A 23,233-nucleotide genomic window follows, 5' to 3' on the forward strand; every position below is an offset into this window, starting at 1 on the left:
CGTGTCAGTCTCAGGGAAGGCACTCGCATTTCTGTTTTTCGTTTCCTGCCTGGTCGTCCCACTTTCCTTATGGCCCCCCCCAACATCGTGCTTTTCCTCCTTGTTCTTCTGCTCCCTGGGCTCTTCTTCTCCCTGTGCATTCCTGGATATGGACACTCCCGGGCTTTAGTGTTTTTAGTGTTTTTGTGTTTTTAGTTTTTGTGAACACTAGTTCTTAGTGTTTTTTTGTTGCAGCTGCAATTTAAGGTACTTTATTAGCTCTTTAGCGCGGTTTTCTTTTTTCCACCTAAAAAACAGACAGGTAGATCTGCCTGTGTGAAAGGTGTGACAGGGGCTTTTGGAGGGAACTGCAGTGTAGCCTCTTGCCTACTGACTATGGGCCCTGGCTTTTGAGGGGGCTCTATTCTTTGGGAGATGTGTGCCTGGAGGACCTGGAGTGGTTTTTGCTTCAGATTCGGGTCCATGTCTCACACAGACTCTGGGAAACTAGAACTTGGATACAGATTTGGGGCATCTGTTCCCAAACTAGCAATGACTGCTTAACCCCCCCCCCCCAGACTCAGAATAGATGTTAATATAATCAGCTCAAAAAAATCTGATGCTGGGGTCTCCTGCTATATTCTGTTTATTAAGGTGTCTTTCCCTCATTGTATAATTTCCCATTGTGTGCCTCCTAGGCATGAATTTTTTTGGTGTGAAAGCTTTGCCCAATTAGGGTGCAATGTAAGCTGGTTGTTAAGGAGCGGGGCCAGTCGCGACGCCCTTAACAACCGATGAGTCATCAGCTGTCAATGGGTTTCCCCGCTGACAGCTGAATATTAAAAACAAAAAGTGCTGGTTAAAAAATAAAGAAATAAAACGGCAAAACGTTCCCCCCAGTCCCTACCAGGCCTTTCAGGTATACTATGGATTTGGAGGGAAACCTCATGCCAAAATTAAAAACAAAAATGGCATGGGGCCCCCCCAAAATCAAAACCAGACCATTATGCGGGCATGTAGCCCGGCACGTCAGGAAAGGGGGGGCGAGCAAGTGCCACCCCCCTCCTGAATGATACATGCCTTTAACATGGGGGTGCTTTGGGGTGGGGGGGCTCTGCCCCCCATGTTGATGGGGACAAGAGCCTCATCCCCCCCAACCATGGCCGGTGGTTGTGAGGGTCTGTGGGTGGGGGCTTATCGAAATCTGGACCCCCTTTTAACAAGAGGGCTCCCAGATCCCCCCCCATGTAAATGAGTATCGGGTACCTAGGACCCCAGCCCATTTACCAAAAAAGTGTACAAAAATGAATAAAAACAAGAGACAAAGTTCTGACAAATCCTTTATTAAAAAATTTTAAAAAGTGTCTCTCGATGTAAATCCATCGTCAATCACGCTGCCCACCGAATAAAAAATGTAAAAAACGTTCCCCCTTCAGGGATGGCCTACCACTGAATGCCTCCTCGGCGCTTTGACAGTTCTTATATAGGTAAGGGGCAGGGCCATCTGGCAACATCACCTGGTGGCCCCACCCCCTTGTAACGTCACAGGCCCAGCATGCACCAGTCTGTGACGTCAGAAGTGGGCAGTGCCACCGGGTGAACTAGACAGGTGCCCCCTTACCAATATAAGAAATGTCAAAACGCAGAGGAGGTATTCGGCGGGAGGCCGTCCCAGAAGGCGGAGCGTTTTCTTTTTTTGGGTCGGCACGTCGCGGGATTGACAATGGATTTATATCAAGGGACACTATTTTTTATTTTTTAATAAAGGATTTGTCAAAAACTTGTCTCTTGTATTTATTACATTTTGACACTTTTTTGGTGAATGTACCCGATACTCATTTACAAGGGGGGGCAGGATCTGGGGGCCCCCCGGCTAAAGGGGGCTTTCAGATTCCGATAAGCCCCTGCCCGCACACCCCCCACAACCACCGGCCATGGTTGAGGGGATGAGGCCAGTGTCCCCATCAACATGGGGACAAGGTGCTTTGCCCCAAAGCACCCACCCACCAATGCTGTGGGCATGTGGCTTGGTATTGTTCAGGAGGGAGTGGGGGCACTCGCTCCCCCCTCCCCCCCATTTCCTGACCTGCCAGGCTGCATGCTCAGATAAGGGTGTGGTATGGATTTTGAGGGGTCCCCATGATGTTTTTTTTCCAAATTTTGGCATGGGGTTCCCCTCCAAATCCATACCCGACCCGAAGGGCCTGGTATGGACTGGGGGGGAGGGACCCCACACCATTTTTCTTTATTTTTTTAATAGTTGAGCGCCGGCAATTGTAGCCGCGAGCCATTTAAAATGGGATTTGACTCATTCTTTTGTTCTTTAGAAATAAAATTTTTGCTCCAGCATGTTTTAATCATGCTACAAATGCGCAACTTTACAAGCAGACTAAGGGAACCCCCCAGGCACTAAATTTAAGGCTGGGTTCACACCATTGCGAATTGGATGTGGGTTCTCCGCATCCAATTCGCAATAGCAGGAGATTTTGACTGGCTCTCTATGGAGCCGGTTCACATATCTCCGCAGCAGGTCTGGTTCACACTTATGCGATCTCAGATGTTGCCTGTGATTCGCACCCGCACTGCAGGTGCCGATCACCTGTGATGTCTGTGCGATGCGAGTTCAGCCATACAATTGTATGGCTGAACTCGCATTGAATTCACAGAAAAAAAGGTGCAGGGACTTTTTTTTCCCCGCACTTTATTGATACAATATTGTTACAATAATATATTTGCCATTTCATTAGATGTTACCACATATTACTGTACCATAGGTGATCCTGCTAGTCTTGTTACAGTTCAAACGCCAATGCCATTCTGTTGACTTTTGATGTGGTTGTGACAGCAGCAGAAGGGATTAGTGGGAAGCAGAGCATTGTCTTTTTCTCAGTACAAAAATATGAATTCATAAAGTCTGTGGTGTTAGGGAATGAACAGCGAAAACAAACTGTCACAATGCAATGTGTATCTTCACATAAATGATGTTTCCAATGCCTGGGCTGCCCCTTTAAGTGTAAAGTGTAGAGATCACAACAGCTTGGGACTTTTTTTTTCTGACAAGAACACTAAAAAGGCTCTCTCTGCTGAGTCACTATTGATCTTCAAACGGAGGTGTTTTCAGCCTTACACATGAAGCAACAAAGCCTTTGACTGAAAAGAAAGCACATTTTTGGAATTTTCATGGGCATGTGAAATTTGAAATCCTGACATTTTTATATCTGTTTACGTGGTGCAACATCATATTTTATATCTTACCAAAAATGAGGTATTATATTGTGTACTAAAATGCAAAGTGTATTTTTTCCTGAAAATTTGTGTTTGATAGACAGCTGGGCAATTATTGTGCAATATAAAAAAATTTCAGCAATTACCATTTTAATCTCCAGGGCCTCTGCTTTCATAAAATGTATAATATTTATAATATACATTATTTAATATGTATAATATATTTGGAAGTTATAAGTGATTTTCTAGCAAAAAATGCTGATTAGAACATGTATGTGAGAAGTGTCAGAATTGGCCCAGACAAGGTCAAGGTCACCTTTAACTGCAATTAATTAAAATCGGGTTCTAAATTTGACTCTGCTTCCTAGCTGAACTGTATAAGTCTCTGGATTGGCTGGATGCAAATACAAATCTTTTGTCAGTTAAAACAGATCCTATATGTACCTTTTAACTTTATATGTTGCGGTTATCCAAATAAAGTCTGTCTTTTTTTATGTCCCTTTTCGTGTTCAAGCAGAAAGTGAAGGAAATAAACACACTTCCTGTTGAGTCAACTACTGGTTGGCATCATGCAAGACTCCTACCAACATTCGAGACTTTGCTAATGTTGAGAGACTACATAACGAAGAAGGAGGAAACAGGAAAAAAAAAATCACAAAGAAGATTCTCGTCTTGTGTCTAAAGTACTGCAAAAAGAATGAAAAATGTGAAAACGTATGTGACCTGAATTCGGTATCTAGCTACTCTGCAGAATGAGGTATGTTTCCTTCAGTATAGAGGTGTGAGAAAAGCAAGAAGGGTGTACCGGTATTCATTTTTTTTTTTTTTTAACATAGAAGTTTATTTAAATTTTCACAACAGAAACAATTCACTTCGTATTAGATTTAAGTACAGATGACATGCATAGAACCGTTACATGATTTGGTATGAGTATGATTCAATTATCTCAGTAGTTATCTATTACAGAAGAAGATAATAATACACATATTAAGAATATCAATACATGGCTTAAGTGCAGGGGGTCCCACCTTCCAACTTGGAATATTCTAATCTATACATATATAGTTTGGAGAATCCTGGGGGTAAGTCAACTCCATTCCCAACGGGCTTGAGCCCAACATTTCATTCAATAGTTAAGTGTTTTGCCTTCACCCATGCTGCCCAAATTTTCTCAAATTTTTTTGGACAATTTCTCCCCATATATGTCATTTTATATAGTGGTAGCGCCTTATTTACCAGAGATTGCCAGAGTTGTTTGGTGGGCGGTTGGGACTGATTCCACTGCAGTAGAATTGCTTTCCTAGCATATAGTGTGGTATAGAAGATGAATAGTTTCTTCCCCCATGTGACTTCTAGAAAGTCACAGATACCTAGTAGAAGAGGTATTGGGCTATATGGGACTTGCAGTCCCCCTATAGAGTTGATATCGGCAAGTATATTCTTCCAGTATTCCACCACTCCAGGGCAGGACCAGACCACATGGAAGAAGTCGGCTTCCCCTGACCCACATCTAGGGCACCTCGCTATTCTATCAGGGTATATTTTTGCCAGGCGTATTGGAGAGTAATAGGCCCTATGTAGGAATTTCAGCTGCATAAATCTGTCCTTTGCTGAAATTGTCAAGGGTAAATATTGTTGAATTCCCTCTTCCCAGTCCTCATCCGTCAACTCCGGAACATCCACCCTCCATCGCTCACATAACTGGGAGACTTTAGATGTATCTCGAGTATTCATAACAGCCTATGAACCTGCTCTGGGGAATAGAAGCATGGGGAGTCTAGAACACATCTTGCTGGCAGCATACTGAGTTATTACAACATTTATAGCAGTAGTAGAGTCTTGTAGCCTTTGCTTAACACACAAAGTTTCGAGTTCAAGTTATACCCTTTATTGAATAATGTAATACGTTTTTAAAGCAATATTAAAGTTTTGTTTTTTTTTGTTTTTGTTTTTTAAATAACAAACATGTTATACCTACCTGCTCTATGCAGTGGTTTTGCACAGAGCAGCCCGGATCTCCTCATCTCGGGTCCCATGCTGGCACTCCTGACTCCTCCCTCCTGCCAGGTGCACCCACTGCAAGCAGCTTGCTGTGGGGGCACCCAAGCAGGCGTTTCCTGGGGGCCGGACGCATGGATAGGGGAGGCGGCGACCATGTGCCCCCTATGGACGGGCCCCGCCACTGTATTTTACCTTTGTGCATAGAATGCAGAAAGGTAAAAAAACTTGTGCCTTTACAACCACTTTAAAGATGCATTGGCTTTTCAGGCTTTCTACAAGATCTGAAGAAGGTATCTAAAGCAATCTGAAAGCTTGCATGTTTAAAAACTTAAAGTTAGGCAATAAAGTGGATCAGGTAAATTCCAGATTAAAAAAAAAATTGTGGTATCAGCTATTGGGATTATAGAATAAATTTCCACTCTTAGTGAAGTGTAACTGTATACTTTAAAAAAACAATGTGCAGGAATATATGGGAGCTGCTACTGAAGACATATTTTTGCGTATGTCTGGGGATGCTATCCTTTCTTTGCATCCCTACTTAGTGTCACTGACTGGAAACAAGCATGCAGGCCTGGAGTTATGACTTCATTGCACGCATAGCTTTCATAATCCTGTCTGTAGAGGTTCACTTTCATACTTCTTTTGCGTAACTGATTGTTTGATACAAACACATTGCATCACCATGGATACAATTATTACAAAGGGCTTGTGTCAACAGGCTTTTGCTCGCTTCAGACAGACTATGCATTCCCATACAAGGCTAGAGGAATGTATAACCTGCTTGAAGACAGGTCAACTGCATTTGTCATTGAATTCTGAAGGATCTCAAAAGCATCTCAGACTGATACCATTGATACAAACTCAAAGCCTGTTGACACAGACCCATAGGAATCTGCCACAATCAGGGTATAAGTGCAGGTACTTCCAAATCACCCTTTGTCTCCGTCCGCCACCCACCTCTGAACATGAGCCTCTGCATCCTGGAACAATAGATCCCCCTAGCAACAATAGACCATCCCCCCCCCCCCCAGCAACAATAGACCCCCAGAACAATAGGCCTCCCATCAGAGCAAAATGCCCCCGAAGAAGAATACCCCCCCAGCCACAATAGTCCCCCAATGTAACAATACAGTAGATCTCCCAGTAGCCAGCATCAATAAACCCTCCAGCAGCCAGCAACAATATAACCCTTCCTCAACAGTAGATCCCCCCTAGCAACAATTATCACCCTAGCATCATAGGATCCCCCCAAGCAAAAATAGATCTCCCACCAGCAACAATAGACCTTCCCAGCCAACAATAATCCCTCCAGCGATAATAGATCCCCAAGCAGCCAGCATTAATAGACCCTCCAGCATACCCCATTTGATTAGTGTATGGGCACTGTGGTTGAACCGAAGTCAACCTACTGAATGACTTCTGTTCAACCAGCCTGTTGGAAAATTTCTTCACAATCAGCACTGCAGGCTATAGCCTGCAGCGCTGATCAGTGTATTCTGCAATTTTTCTGTGAGTCTTCGCAGGAGGCATGGCGGGGGTGCCAATGAGCTTGGAGTGTCCATACTGTGGACATGTCTCTCCTCGAGCACTGCATTATTGGTCGTTATGATTAGACATGTGCACAGCCAAAAAATTCGTTCATTTTCGTTTTCGTTTCATTAGTTTATTTTTTTTTTTTCGTTTTTCGGGTCATTCGTTATGATCGCGATTCGTAAATTCATTAATTCGTAAATGCGTTCATTCGTGCATTCGTAAATTCGAACATACGTTCATTCGTACATTCTTTCATTCGTACATTTTTACATTTGTACATTCGTAAATTCGTACATTCGTAAATTCGTAAAATCGTACATTTGTAAATTAGAAAATTCGGAAATTTGTAAATTCGAAGTTTGAAAATCCAAAAACCCGAAAATTCAAAAATCTGAAATAGTAACTAACTATTAAATTATAGCTATTGTAATTTCCTTTCATATTTGACTGTGAGTGAAAGTAACAAATACGAATTTATCCAAAGTTACGAATTATCCAAAATGAATGCTGCATCTAAACAAATGGAACGGAACAAATTAATAATAAATAATAATAAAACGTTGTTATTATTATTATTGTTATTTATTATTAATTCATTACGTTCCATTCCGTTTTTTCGGATCATTCATAACTTCGGATAAATTTGTATGTGTTACGTTCACTAACAGCCAAATTTGAAAGGAAATTACAATACCTATAATCTAAAAGTTACTAGTAATTACTAATAGTTAAGTTATTATTAGTTAACTATTATTTCAGATTTCCGAATTTACAAATTTACGAATTCACTAATTTACTAATGTACGAATGTACGAATGTACAAATGTACATTCGTAAATTGCAAATGTACGAATGCCCGAATTTACGAATGTCCAATTTTATCGAATTTACGAATATTCGGAAAAAATTTGTTAACGGGTTTTCGTTAATTCGGATATTCCCGAATTAACGAATTTGTCGAAATTCGTTAAAAAACAAATTCAGAACGAAACGAATTGCACATGCCTAGTTATGATGCCATTGGCTGTGCTGCAGACAGTGTCATAACAACCAGTGACACTTCTTCAGCCCTATTCAGCTGCTGGCTGGGTAATGACGTCCACCAGCATCCTCCCTCCCTTTGTTTATTTCAGCTGAGAGCTAGGGAATCTTCCAACTGGCAGCTGAAAGTGGATGGGGAGTAATCGGTTGCTAGGAAGCCGACAGCATCAGGATCCTAGCAACGACTAGCCCTGTGTAGGAAACCATGGAAGACAGTCATATGACAGCAGTTCGCCAGCCCAATCAGCTGCAGGTGGGGAATTCCCTGCAGCCGCACATAACAAAGGGACGGGATGCTGGTAACTTTATTGACCTAATATGACCACATGGCTATATTTGGTCAAAGCCACTGTCAAAATATGGTAATGTGGCCATATTAGGTCAATGATGTCACCAGCATCTTCACCCAGTTGTTATGTGCTACTGTAGGGTGGGGAAGTCCACGGCTGCAGCTGTTTGGGCCAGTGGCCTGCTTTCATGTGACAGCTTCCCGTGGGTGCAGCCCAATCCTTAACTCATCCCTTCTCCTCAGCTGTATACTTAGGCCTCATGCACACAGGATGTTTTTACAGCTGCTGTTAGGGGCCTCTGATGTTTTTTTACTGCCTCTAAAAGCCCCTCCATGTCAGCCTATGTGTCCATGCACACATAAACTTTCAGAGGCGTTTGGAGGCATAAGCGTTTAGGGGCAGTAGAAAAAAAACATCAGTCCAGGAGCAGAGGTTGTTGAGCAGTAAAAATGCAAAATGACAGTAAAAGCTGCTAAACACGTGTAAACTCTGTAACATGCATTTAGACAAGTTTGGCATTTTTAGGCGTTTTTACATTATAGGGAGTGCTTTTACTAAAAAAAAAAAACAAAAACTGCTAACGCCATAAAAAGGTGTAAAAACGCCCATAAGCATCCATAAATGCTATTTAAATGCTATTCAAAAACATGGCTAACAGCGTGTTTTGAACTCTGCTTTTTCCTGGCAGCAGTGCTGGTGTTTTTTAAACGTCCTGTGTGCATGAGCCCTTATTTCCGGTCAGTGGTTCAGAAGGTGTTGGAGTCAGAGGATCAGCATGACAGCCAGGCACCTAACCTTTTCAGAACAAAAGCATCTCCAGTAAAGCATGTTTTTCACGTGGATTTCACACAGTAATCTGGATTATTTTGTTAACTCTTACACTTGGGTCTTGGATATGAAAGTGTATTTGGGGCCTATGTGGTTCTGAGATGTATTTTGCATGGGTGTGAAAGGCTTGTGCTCAGCTTGAAGAATGTGCAGTGCTGTTAATGCCCCTATGTATAACGATGCTTCAATAACCTAAATCATTACCATAGCCACCCCACCATGACAACAAACGTTGTGACCCTTTTACTATGATTTTACTGTATGTTACAGAAACTTTGTTGTACTAAGCTCACCCTCTTTTTATCAATGTTCTCCAGTGAATAGTAGAAGGCGGGATACAAGGTAACACAATTACATAGCTCCCAACTGTCCCTGATTTCGAGGGACTGTCCCTGATTTGGAGCAATGTCCCTCTGTCCCTCTTTTCTCCTCATTTGTCCCTCATTTTGGTCTGATCTATATAGTTGTATATAAAATGCACTTTTTATTTTTCAAAAAGTGTTTCCCAGTGCTAAACCTTTCGTCCAATTTCTAAATTGCTGCATTTATAAAATTTAAAAGCCAATATAAAGGAATAGTAGTGGTTAAAAAAAAAAGCCCTTGTGGATTTAATTAACTTTTTTTTGGTTAATGCTCCTTTAAGGGGGTGTGGCAAGGGGTGTGTCCTATGCCCAAATATGTTTGCTAGTAGATGTCCCTCATTCCCATCTCAAAATGTTGGGAGGTATGCAATTATAAAACTGAAAAGTAATTTGTTTTGTCATTTTTGTTTTATGTAACTTGGTATAAATCCTTTAAAGTGTATCGAAACTCCAGAGCAAAAATGTAATATATTGCAGCTTACTAGTCCTTAGATTTTTTTTTTCAGGCTTTTTTCCTGTATTTTCAATTGGTGATCTGTCCAGTGAAGCCGACCATACATGGATCGAACTTTGAGCAAATGTATGGGCAGGTTGGTTGTACACAAGTCGATCTATCGATTGACTTGTGTACAATCAGTCTGTCGTGTTTTTTACAAAACGATCAGTGCTGCTGGCTATAGCCGGCAGCACTGATCATTGTATTCTGACAGCGAGGAAAGCTCCCCGCTGTCAGAATACAATACCACACCAGGAAGGATTACCCCAATGGATTGCATCTTTTTAAATTTTTTTTTAATAAAAAGATTATACATGTATGGTAGCTTTCAACTTCCTTTAACAGACCAAGTTGTCCAGCAAAAGAGGAAAATGGAAGACAAACCATTTAACACAGACAGGGGTGCTTACAATGGTAAGCTTTTATTCACTTATGTCAAACCTTTATCCCAGAAGAAAAAAAATAAACTGTTGCTGTAATGGCTTAAAAAGTGTTAACTTCAGTTTCTTAGTAAAATCTATTTAAACTTGCTAGTGCATCTATTAGTATGCTTTCCAGATTCCCATAGTTGCCAACATTGCAAAAAAAAATGTGGGACACTTTTTTGTCTGTAGGCGGAGCCTTACAATAATTAGGGGGCGGGGCATTCATTTGTAGACGTGGCCTAGCAAAAAAAAACCAAGCGCGGCGCACTTAAAATGGGCGCGGCTTACGTGAAACAGTGGGTGTGACTTAAATGGGCATGGCTCAAGAGGGTGTGGTTAGAGTCTGAGGTGAATGAGGGATGGAGAGGGAAAGGGGGAGAGGGAAAGGGGGAGAGGGAAAGGGGGAGAGGGAAAGGGGGAGAGGGAAATGACGGGACAGCAGCCCCAGATCCTACACAATAAAAATATGTGTATTCTAGAAAGTTTAACAATCAGCAGATAAAGATACTCCAAACACCTGGTGTTAACGCTTCAATCAGCCCGGCACCATGGTTGTTATGGTGTCAGGATGATTGAAGCGCATTATTTCTATTATTACATTGTAATATAAAATTAAATCATTCAACTCACCATAATGCAGAACCAGTGGGATCCCTGAGCGTGTCACTAGCCATGTCGCCTGCCACCAGCAGTCTGTCCTCGTATCAGGTGCCACCAGCAGAGTCTGTCCTTGCATCAGATGCCCCCGGCAGAGTCTGTCCTTGCATCAGGTGCCCCCGGCAGAGTCTGTCCTTGCATCAGGTGCCCCCGGCAGAGTCTGTCCTCGCATCAGGTGCCCCCAGCAGAGTCAGTATAGACCCCCTCAGTGCAGACCCCCCTTCATCAGTGCAGACCCCCTCAATCAGTGCAGACCCCCTCAATCAGTGCAGACTCCCCTCAGTGCAGCTCCCTCTCTATTAGTGCAGATTCCCCCTCAGTGCAGCCCCCCCTCTATTAGTGCAGCCCCCCCCTCAGTGCAGCCCCCCTCTATTAGTGCAGACCCCCTCAATTAGTGCAGCCCCCTCCCTCAGTGCAGCCCCCCATCTATTAGTGCAGACCCCCCTCAGTGCAGCCCCCCCTCTATTAGTGCAGACCCCCCTCAATTAGTGCACACCCCCCCTCTATTAGTGCACACCCCCCTCTATTAGTGCAGAGCCCCCCTCTATTAGTGCAGAGCCCCCCTCTATTAGTGCAGAGCCCCCCTCTATTTGTGCAGAGCCCCCCTCTATTTGTGCAGAGCCCCCCTCTATTTGTGCAGACCCCGTCAGTGCAGCCCCCCCTCTATTAGTGCAGACCCCCCTCAATTAGTGCAGCCCCCCTTAGTGCAGACCCCCTCTATTAGTGCAGCCCCCCCTCTATTAGTGCAGCCCCCGCCCTAAGTGCAGCCCCCCTCTATTAGTGCAGACCCCCCTCAGTGCAGCCCCCCCTCTATTAGTGCAGACCCCCTCAGTGCAGCCCTCCTCTATTTGTGCAGACCCCGTCAGTGCAGCCCCCCTCAATTAGTGCAGCCCCCCTCAGTGCAGACCCCCCTCTATTAGTGCAGCCCCCGCCCTCAGTGCAGCCCCCCTCTATTAGTGCAGACCACCCCTCAGTGCAGCCCCCCTCTATTAGTGCAGACCCCCCTCAATTAGTGCAGACCCCCCTCAATTAGTGCAGACCCCCTCTATTAGTGCAGACCCCCCTCAATTAGTGCAGACCCCCCTCAATTAGTGCAGACCCCCCTCAGTGCAGCCCCCCCTCTATTAGTGCAGCCCCCCCTCTATTAGTGCAGCCCCCCTCAATTAGTGCAGACCCCCTCTATTAGTGCAGACCCCCTCTATTAGTGCAGACCCCCCTCAATTAGTGCAGACCCCCCTCTATTAGTGCAGCCCCCCCTCTATTAGTGCAGACCCCCTCTATTAGTGCAGCCCCAATTAGTGCAGACCCCCCTCAATTAGTGCAGACCCCCCTCAGTGCAGCCTCCCCTCTATTAGTGCAGCCCCCCCTCTATTAGTGCAGCCCCCCTCAATTAGTGCAGACCCCCTCTATTAGTGCAGACCCCCTCTATTAGTGCAGACCCCCCTCAATTAGTGCAGACCCCCCTCAATTAGTGCAGACCCCCCTCTATTAGTGCAGCCCCCCTCTATTAGTGCAGCCCCCCCTCTATTAGTGCAGCCCCCCCTCAATTAGTGCAGACCCCCCTCAATTAGTGCAGACCCCCTCTATTAGTGCAGACCCCCTCTATTAGTGCAGCTCCCCCTCAGTGCAGCCCCCCTCTATTAGTGCAGCCCCCCCAGTGCAGCCCCCCTCTATTAGTGCAGACCCCCTCTATTAGTGCAGCCCCCCCTCTATTAGTGCAGCCCCCGCCCTAAGTGCAGCCCCCCTCTATTAGTGCAGACCCCCCTCAGTGCAGCCCCCCCTCTATTAGTGCAGACCCCCTCAGTGCAGCCCTCCTCTATTTGTGCAGACCCCGTCAGTGCAGCCCCCCTCAATTAGTGCAGCCCCCCTCAGTGCAGACCCCCCTCTATTAGTGCAGCCCCCGCCCTCAGTGCAGCCCCCCTCTATTAGTGCAGACCACCCCTCAGTGCAGCCCCCCTCTATTAGTGCAGACCCCCCTCAATTAGTGCAGACCCCCCTCAATTAGTGCAGACCCCCTCTATTAGTGCAGACCCCCCTCAATTAGTGCAGACCCCCCTCAATTAGTGCAGACCCCCCTCAGTGCAGCCCCCCCTCTATTAGTGCAGCCCCCCCTCTATTAGTGCAGCCCCCCTCAATTAGTGCAGACCCCCTCTATTAGTGCAGACCCCCTCTATTAGTGCAGACCCCCCTCAATTAGTGCAGACCCCCCTCTATTAGTGCAGCCCCCCCTCTATTAGTGCAGACCCCCTCTATTAGTGCAGACCCCCCTCAATTAGTGCAGACCCCCCTCAATTAGTGCAGACCCCCCTCAGTGCAGCCTCCCCTCTATTAGTGCAGCCCCCCCTCTATTAGTGCAGCCCCCCTCAATTAGTGCAGACCCCCTCTATTAGTGCAGACCCCCTCTATTAGTGCAGACCCCCCTCAATTAGTGCAGACCCCCCTCAATTAGTGCAGACCCCCCTCTATTAGTGCAGCCCCCCTCTATTAGTGCAGCCCCCCCTCTATTAGTGCAGCCCCCCCTCAATTAGTGCAGACCCCCCTCAATTAGTGCAGACCCCCTCTATTAGTGCAGACCCCCTCTATTAGTGCAGCTCCCCCTCAGTGCAGCCCCCCTCTATTAGTGCAGCCCCCCCAGTGCAGCCCCCTCTATTAGTGCAGACCCCCCTCTATTAGTGCAGCCCCCCTCAGTGCAGCCCCCCTCTTAGTGAAGACCCCCCTCAGTGCAGCCCCCCTTCTATTAGTACAGCCCCCCCTCAGTGCAGCCCCCCTCTATTTGTGCAGACCCCCCTCAGTGCAGCCCCCCTCTATTAGTGTGGACCCCCCTCAATGAGTGCAGCCCCCCTCAGTGCAGACCCCCCCTCTATTAGTGCAGCCCCCCTCAGTGCAGCCCCCCCTCTATTAGTGCAGACCCCGCCTCAGTGCAGCCCCCCCTCTATTAGTGCAGCCCCTGCCCTCAGTGCAGCCCCCCCTCTATTAGTGCAGCCCCCCTCTATTAGTGCAGACCCCCTCAGTGCAGCCCCCCTCTATTAGTGCAGACCCCCCTCAATTAGTGCAGACCCCCCTCAATTAGTGCAGCCCCCCTCAGTGCAGCCCCTCCTCTATTAGTGCAGCCCCCCCTCAGTGCAGCCCCCCTCTATTAGTGCAGACCCCCCTCAGTGCAGCCCCCCCTCTATTAGTGCAGACCCCCTCAATTAGTGCAGCCCCCCCTCAGTGCAGCCCCCCCTCTATTAGTGCAGACCCCCTCTATTAGTGCAGCCCCCCTCGTCCAGGAGCGGCTGGTGTTCTGCCGAGAAAGTTCCCCTCGGCAAGTAAGGACCCCCTGTACTGCGCAGGCGCATTGCTTGCTCAGTACGAGCCGGCGGAAATAGCCGAGCTCGGGAACTTTTCGGCAAGACACGGCGGCGCCGTGTCTTGAGTGGAGAGGGGAGGGGCCGTGCAGCTAAAGAAGCCGATTCATTGGTTGCACAGATCGAGCCCCCTTCCTCTCTCCACTGACTGAACACTAGGGGGAAGATCGAGCGGCGGCGGCATCCGCCATTTTGCTGGAGCCAGCTGCTCCAAAAATAAAAAAAAAACAACATTCCCAATTTTCCTTATGGAAAATCCCGATTCTGGACAGCCTCCAATCGGGACGAGGGTCCCAAAATCGGGATTGTCATGGGAAAATCGGGACTGTTGGCAACTATGCATTCCCCATGTTGACATTGCTGCTGTCCAAGGGTGGCTCCATTGCTCCTGTGAAGAGAGGAGCCACCCTGGCCAGATTATCAGGTGAAAATATAGAAAACTAGTGCAGTCACCACATTTAAGGACTCGTACACTGCAAAATGTAATTTTTTGGGGGGGGTTCAGCTTTGCTTTAAAGCTGAAGTTTAGGTATGGCGATTTGTACATAGTTACACGGGTCCAGCTTGAGCCAACATGAGTATGTATGTGCCATACCTGTGGGATCCATCTAGAAGCTTCCGTCTAGAAGCTGGAAATCACTGCTACAACAGTGATCTCCTCTAGTCCCATGCTGAGCAGGTGCCAAGTTAAATTGTGAACACAGGAGGCTGCATGCTCAGAACAGGTAAAAAACCTTCAGTGTGCAACTCCCCCCTAATACTTAAGCCCGATCTCAATCCAGTGATGTGCACAAGACTCAAGGCTCTCCTGGGTCTCACCCTCCTGATTGGCTGAGATGCAGCAGCAGGAGCCATTGTCTCCAGCCGTTGTCAATCACAGCCAAGGAGCGGGGGGGCGGGGCTGAGCCATGCTCTCTGTGTCTTATGGACATTATGGACACAGAAAGCAAGCTCGGTAGTGAGCACACACGAGTGACCCCATGGCAAGCAGCTTGCTATGGGGGCACTTGGCAAGGGGGAGGGGCCCAGAGTGCCAACAGGGGACCTGAGAAGAGGAGGACTGGGGCTGCTCTGTGCAAAACCATTACACAGAGCAGGTAAGTATGACATGTTTGTTATTTTTTTAAGTACATTTTTTTCCTTTGCAAGCACTTTATGTAAAAATTACCAAACCTAAAATTCAGCTTTAAATTGTTTAGTGCTTCACAAAAAAAGTGACTTCGTGGGATGAATCTCATTTGATGGCTGAAAAAACATATTAGTATGTGACAAATGTAATGTATGGCAAATCCATGCAGACTGATAACTGTATCATTTTTTTTTTTTTCAAAGGGAAAGCGCAAAGTGGAAGTACTTAATGTAACCAATCAACATTCATCTTCCTGTTATATACAGACAAATGGTGGAATCTGATTGCTTGTTCTCTCTCTACTGGAAAATGCATTTATTTACTTACTGAAGTAAATTTTAACATGCATTGTACATGTATAATGACTTTTTTCCCCAGTGTTCGTTACGGGCACCATCAATAAGCATTCCCTGAGGCATTTGGAAGGACATCGATAAACATGGATGGTTGTAACACTAGTTCCATTAGTAGCTCTGAAAAATGTGCCACAGAAGGCATAGACATCCAATGCTACCTGATCCTGAACAGCAGTGCACAGAAAATCTTCATAGCAGTGCTTTGTATTACAACAGGAACTGTGTGTATCCTGGAGAATTGTTTGGTCCTTTCCATGATCTTCACTTCTGTGCATCTCAGAATGAAACCCTCGTTTCTCTTTATTGGCAGTCTGGCTACAGCGGACTTACTGGCTAGCCTTTTTTTTTCCTATAGTTTTATTGACTTTCATGTCTTCCATGGAGCAGGTACTCCTTCTGTTTTCTTATTCAAACTTGGTGGTGTCACATTATCCTTCACTGCATCCCTTGGAAGTTTACTTTTTACAGCATTTGACAGGTACATCTGTATCTTCAGGCCCTCTAGGTATAAAGCAATAGTCACCCGAAAAAGAGCACTCCAGGCATTAACTGTAATGTGGATCGGGACAACAATTATCTCATATCTACCACTTATGGGTCTAAATTGCTGTAAACTAGATTCAGTCTGCTCAGAACTTTTTCCCTTGATTGACAATAAATACCTAGCAAGTTGGATTTTCCTTATATTTATTCTTCTCTGTGCCATCATATTTTCTTATACTCACATCTTATGGAAGGCACATAAGCATACAATTTATATGGTAAAACACAGCTTACAAACAGATCGTGGAGAACGTCGTATGAGAATGGACGTCATGCTGGCCAAAACCTTAGCCATAGTTTTAATTGTACTTGTGGTGTGCTGGACTCCTTCTCTCATTCTTATGGTACACAGCTTGCTTTTTCCACTGGACAGTAATATAAAAACCGTTTTTGCTTTCTGCAGTACTCTTTGCTTGGTCAACTCCATGGTCAACCCTGTAATTTATGCTCTAAAAAGTAGAGAACTCCGCCGCAGACTAATCAGATATCTCAAGAAAGTTAAATGCCTAAAGAAATTCTTTAAGAGTCCACTGGCGGCCGAAGGGACTCAGAAGAACATGGAGTTAGAAAACACTTGTGATGACACTCTTTGCGACACTGAGTTCAGTATTTAATAATGATTAAATTGGCAGCACTTTGATATGAATTTGCTTTTCTGATTGCTACATTGAAAAAAAAATGGCTTAAAAAATTGCAACACGGGACTTGGTTTGCAAGGCAGAATGCTATTATCAGAAGGATATATGAAGTATGAGAACTACTATGAAAGCGGTCTATATCTAATATGTATACAAATACAAAAGTAAGAATAGACTAAACTTCTATTCATTCAATCATATCATGTCTTAATGTTCACTGAAACATATTTTTTGATCTTTTGTACTTTGTTGGTAGACCTTTGAAGGCTACGTACACTGGGTGTGTACATAGTTTTCTTCATTTACTATGGTCAAGACTAAAAAAATAGCATTTAAAAAAAAAAAATGTTGTACACTGAAATTGATATTATTTTTGTCTTTTGTACTTGTGCATTTTTTTATTGGTACATGTGAAATGTTACATTGTATTTACATGGGCAGCCAACATGCAGCACTATTGGCTGCACGGGTGTCATATTGGGAGTAGCAGCTGTATCTGTGCATCTGCTGCATCACAGTAAACATCAATGGGACCTCCTGCTTGCATGGAAAACCTGCTCATTCCCTGCAGGTAAAAACTGACCTTTAGCCTAGCCACACTAGTGTGACTGCGGAAAACACAAATCTATACCAAGGAAAGATGAGCATAGAAAAAGATGCCACATACAGAGCCACAGAGATATAGTATCTGAAGAAATGCAAATAATATATCAAAAAAATTGAAAAATGGATTAAATGTTTGATAAAAATATCCAAATACACAGAACTGTAAAATCATTACAACCTCCACCATTCACCATCTAATGACAACGTTGTTGATAGACAAGCAAATACAGACAGACTAACAAACAAATAAAGGAACATCTTCACTGCAAGTGTACCATAGTATAAGCCATAAAAAGCACTATAAAATAAATGTGCAATGTGGCAGCAAACACCGTGGGTCCAGGCAGTCCTTATAGGAGAGTATTGTGGGGGGGCAGGAGCTTGCACATATCAAGACCAAAAAATTCAATCAAAAGGATCCGAAAATCAAAAATCAAAGGGTCGGAATCTGCAGTCTATGGTTATTGGGGACATACACCAGGAAAGGAATGTAAGCTAGTAAAGTTCCACCTCATAAACACTGATCTTTGCAGAGATCCGGAAAGCAAATAGAAAAACTGACTTCATGACAATCAAGCATAAAGTCAAGATATTTTCAGCAAAAAGAGCACAATCGGCAATAGGTATACAAATGTTGTAGTGTACTTTACCCAGATAAAAGGGTAGATGCTCTGCAGATGATAGATGTTACCATAATCTGTCGTGCTCGGTTATCTGTTATCCACAGGGATAAAGGCAACAATAGTGTCCAATGGGCTGCATATCAGTACAGCTGAGCGAGGGATCACCTAACTTCCTACCATTTCCTATTGAGCTTGTCACTGCATATACTGTATCAGGAGTCCCGTCACCCTGGCTGGATGGGGAGTAACTCCGTAACCACGTCAGAGATGGTAGGCTTATGGATAGCCGCTGGATTTGGTGACCCAAAGTGACGTTGTCCCGCACCTACATGCCCAAAGTCGTCCGTGCTAAGGATCCCCGGCGATGGTGGATGGTGCACTGAGTGTCAGACATTCAGAGGAGATTAAAGAAAAAAGGGAATATTTTTGGGACTTTAAATGAGACACAACGGGGAATATTGCGCCTCCATCCCTGGTTGGGTGGGACTTTAGATGAGGTCCATGGGGTAGAGCCAGGCAAAACTATATACATATGTAAAGAATTGTATTCTTTATTAGACCAAAGATAGAGCATGGATCAACCCATATAAACGCATAATAGCACACTGGCATATAAAATACAAAGTATCAACATACATATTGAGGATAGTCACCAACATGACACAGAAAGTAAACATTATACATCACAGTCCCCCCAAATGGAGTAGGCATAACATTATGTTAGGGTGGTAGAGCAATAAAAACCATCTGGAATCATAAATATGAGATGGATGCATCAAAATAAGCTCGACGACGTATCATGGACTTCTATCCACTCATCAGGAGCAAGTGTATCCATGTACTAAAAAGGGGATAAAAAAAAAAATCACCATTATAGCATTATAGTTGGATATAACCACAGACTGGAGGGGTAGAGGGATTAAAGATGATGATGAACAAATAAACGGCCATAACTGAAAGTACTCACATAAGAGCTGATACTAGGCCATGCGATACCACCTGCCGGAGGTCAGCCAGATAATTATGTCCAGCACAGGAGCTGAGGAAAGGACCCAAGCATGGATCAGGAGCGCACAAGCAGTCCCCCAAAAAAAAGTGTGTATAGAAAAATCTTGATGTAACTGTGGATGGGATTTCTGTATTGTATACAATAAAGTAAATGGTTTGTTACCATATTGGTATTAATAAAAAGAAATGTCATATAAAATAGACCCATCACCACAGTATAGAAGTATATTGTGGAGCATATCAACAAAGTGAACAGAATGAAAAAATAGGGTGTCCATATAGTAAGAATAGAGAAGAGGAGATGAGATTCCTGAAATCAGGAGAAATTAATGAAAACTAAAAGTAAAGAAATATTAGTAATGCTTGTTATAGAGGAATTTAAGAATGAATCAACAGCTTGCTATGTATTTACCCATGTAGGTCCTAATGGGATATAAACCAAAATGGAGTGCAATGTGGGACTGCTGAGAAAAGGTCACTGAAGGGGAACTGCAGGGTGAGCCCAATGGCCAGGGTCCCATCCAGCGTCACACTGGCATGACAAGGGAGAGACAGCACGGCAGCAGCCAGACCTACTCACCATGTGTCAGCCAAGCTGAAATAGCACACGCCTGTGTGAAGGGACGCCCACTGGGCGTCGCACGCAGGGAGTGGAAGGTGTGGCGCCGATGCACGGTGAAATCGCCCGCCCAATCCCCCATCCCCATAATGTGTGGGAAGGAGGGGAGAGGGAAGGCATGCAGCGTGCATCGTAGCTCCCTTGCAAACAAAACACCGGCCAACCTGTCGGCTGCAGAACACACTGAACCAATTCAGCTCAAAGGAGTAGAAACAATTACAGCAGCAGTGTGTCCATCAAAATCAGCTGTGTTCAATGTGGTATATGATAACTTGACCACTAGGGGACAGGTACAAGGAAGTGAAGGTTCTTGAACCACACACACACCTCCATCCCTAATCAGTATTAAAGAAAAAAGGGACTTTAAATGAGATGCAATGGGGAATATTCAGAGGAGAGGGAGTGATGTCAACGCATTTCAAGGGGAAACCCCTGCTTCTTCAGGACACTGACTGCTCACACTGACCTCACACAATTTCATTCCCACATGTCCAGAGCGTTTTTTCACAGAGAATAGGTGCAGGAACTCCCCCCTTCTAAGTCACCCCTTGTCTCTATCCCTACCCACCTCCGAGCACCATCCCTTGGTTCCACCCCCTACCCACCTCCCAGTAGCGCTCATTTTAGAGAATACAGAACCAAGTATCATTCTGTGGCGCGTAAGTTGTACAGAATTTGTTAGCAGCAAAATAGATCCCCTTCAGCCAGCAACAATAGATTCCCCAGCAACAATAGTTCCCTCACACAACTACGCCCCCCCGGCAACAAAAATCCAACCCAGCAACAATAGACCCCCCAGCAGCAACAACAGATTGCCCAGCAGCCAGCATCAATAGACCCTCCAGCAGCCAGCAACATCTCTCTCAACAGTAGAATCCTCTCAGCAGCAACGGACTCCCCAGGAATATAAAACCCCCTCCCAGCAACAATAGATCCTCCACCAGCAACAATAGACCCCCGCACAAAAATAGAACCCCACCAGCGTAGTCGCTATAGACTATAGATCCCCCAGCAGCAATTATCAATAGACTCTCCAGCACATCCCCAGCACTCTTTGCCATTACATAAATTTAGTGCTGGAGGTGCCGGGACTGCATTCCCCCTGAAAAAAAGCCCTGTCACATGTCACTTCGGGGGCGATTTCAGAGACATCTGTGCTGGCTTCTGCACAGATGCCAAAGGAAATCGCACCCCAAAATGGCCAAAAGTAGTACAGAAACTACTTTGGGAATTGGTGCGGTGCCACAAATGTGGCGTCGCATCGATTCGGATGCTGCCATTGCTGGCAATTGCCGCCGATTTGGCATGCGATTTGACATATCAAATCGCATCAATGTGAACCAGGGCTTACACGAGTGTAAGCTTAAGTACACCCATGTGAAGGGCTGTCTTCACCCACAGGTGTTTGCTGCAGCCATGTACAGGCAGCCTGTTCAAATCAATGACAGGGGCCAGCTTCACTGACCTGCACGGATCTACAATCGGAGTGTACTTTCATACACAACCAACGCATGGATCAGAATGCAGTATGTCTGCAAGGAATATATGTACAGTTCTTGTTTGTGTGAAGTTCTTAAGTTTCATACATACTCAACCATGTGTAGCAGAATTTATGTTTACATACACGTGTGTGCCCTAGGCTGCACATGTGCATTAGAGGAGGGGGTACACATGTGCATTATAATGTGTACAGGGTGCTTTTTTTTTCATTATTATTTTAATATAATTTATTTTTGAACACTTTCTGTCTGCTGTTGGCATGCAGTAAAAAAATGTCAGGGTAACATCAGTTGGGAAGTCAGCAGGGCAGATGATAGGGTCAGCAGTTTGTACAGGACAGTACAGAGGCCATTTATTTATAGGACAGTGTGCAGGGGGCAGCGGGTCAGCAGGGCAGAAGATGGGAGGTCAGTGCAGGATTCAGTACGGCAGAGGACAGAGGTCAGTAGTGCAGAGGACAAAGGTCAGCAGGGCAGAGGATGGAGTTCAGCAGTGAAGAGAACAGAGGTCATTAGGGAACAGGACAGGGATCAACAGTCCAGAGGGCAGTAGAGGAGAAGACAGAGTTCAACTGTCCAGAGGTCACCAGTCCAGAGGGCAGAGATCAGCAGCCCAGGGGCAGAGGTCAGCAGTCCAGAGGGCAGAGATCAGCAGTCCAGAAGGCAGAGATCAGCAGTCCAGAAGGCAGAGGTCAGCAGTCCAGAGGGCAGAGGTCAGCAGTCCAGAGGGCAGAGGTCAGCAGTCCAGTGGGCAGCAATCCAGAGGACAGAGGTCAACAGTCCAGAGGTCAGCAGTCCAGGGGGCAGGGGTTAGCAGTCCAGAGGGCAGAGATCAGCAGTCCAGAGGGCAGAGGTCAGCAGTCCAGAGGGCAGTGGTCAGCAGTCCATAGGACAGCAGTCCAGAGGGTAGAAGTCCAGAGGACAGAGGTCAGCAGTTCAGAGGACAGAGGTCAGCAGTCCAGAGGACAGAGGTCAGCAGTCCAGAGGTCAGCAGTCCAGAGGTCAGCGGTCCAGAGGTCAGCGGTCCAAAGGGCAGAGGTCCAAAGGGCAGAGGTCAGCAGTCCAGAGGGCAGAGGTCAGCAATCCAGAGGGCAGAGGTCAGCAGTCCAGAGGGCAGCAGTCCAAAGGTCAGCAGTTCAGAGGGCAGAGGTCATTAGGGCAAAGCACAGGGATCAGTAGGGCAGAGGACAGACTTCAGCAGTCCCCACATAGCACACACTTGTTACAGACTTATCTTTACAAACAGCCTGGAATATACACAGTGTACACAGAGATACAGCTTAGACCTGCTCGCTGTTTACACAGACAATGCCTTGATATGCACACTGTATATACAGATAGCCTGAATGTGTGTGTAGACTGTATAACTGACTAGTATTCTCTGATTTTATGATGTGGGAGCTGCAGCAAGCATACCAGTCAGTTATACAGTCTCCACACACATTCAGGCTATCTATATATACAGTGCTCATATCAAGGCATTGTCTGTGTAAACAGTGAACAGGTCTAAGCTGTATCTCTGTGTACAATGTGTATATGGGGATGAAGAGCTCTGAGTGCCTGTGTGTGTGAAGTGACAGGATAAGATGAGCAGAGCAATGAGTGACCACAGAAGGAAGGAGGGGGGGGAAGAGGGAGCCCTGAAGATCCTGACAAGCTCATCAAACGTTTATCTCATATTCTCAGCAGTGGATTAGAGGCACATTGCTTACATCTGACCAAAGAGTCAGCTTCTGTTTCCTGTGTGAGGTCGTATTACTATGGAAACAGAACCATGTAACCAACATGCTGGGCAGGGGTGTGTTGCTGAAGTTGTATACACCCCCTGAGAACTTTTCAAATAGAAAATGGACCGTATTTGCCAGCTGAAGGAAAGTTAATGTGCACATGCTGTAAAAACTAAAAGAGGTAGGAAAAAAAGATTAGCTGATATGTGATTAATGTAATATGTACTAGTTATTTAACCCATCCCATACTTCTCCTTTAAATAAAAAGTCAAAGTATTTCACAATTATTGCATAATTTCCC

General features: G+C 45.4%; 1 protein-coding gene across 2 annotated transcripts in view; it reads left to right on the forward strand.

Annotated features, from left to right (window-relative positions):
• Nucleotides 1–22,526, forward strand: part of CNR2 (cannabinoid receptor 2) — a 58,705-nt gene extending 36,179 nt beyond the window's left edge. Inside the window, exons 1-3 of one of the 2 annotated variants that reach the window (XM_073615493.1) lie at nt 3,078–3,244; nt 3,722–3,961; nt 15,517–22,526. In XM_073615493.1, coding sequence (XP_073471594.1) covers nt 15,753–16,826 — 1,074 coding nt within the window. In that variant the 5' untranslated portion in view covers nt 3,078–3,244; nt 3,722–3,961; nt 15,517–15,752 and the 3' untranslated portion in view covers nt 16,827–22,526. Of the gene's footprint in view, nt 1–3,077; nt 3,245–3,721; nt 3,962–15,516 lie in introns of those variants that run through there. The other variant, XM_073615494.1, reaches the window with a different exon arrangement.
• Nucleotides 22,527–23,233: the final 707 nt, after the last annotated feature.

The sequence above is a fragment of the Aquarana catesbeiana genome, linkage group LG02 (assembly GCF_042186555.1).
Source record: "Aquarana catesbeiana isolate 2022-GZ linkage group LG02, ASM4218655v1, whole genome shotgun sequence".
NCBI classification, from domain to species: domain Eukaryota; kingdom Metazoa; phylum Chordata; class Amphibia; order Anura; family Ranidae; genus Aquarana; species Aquarana catesbeiana.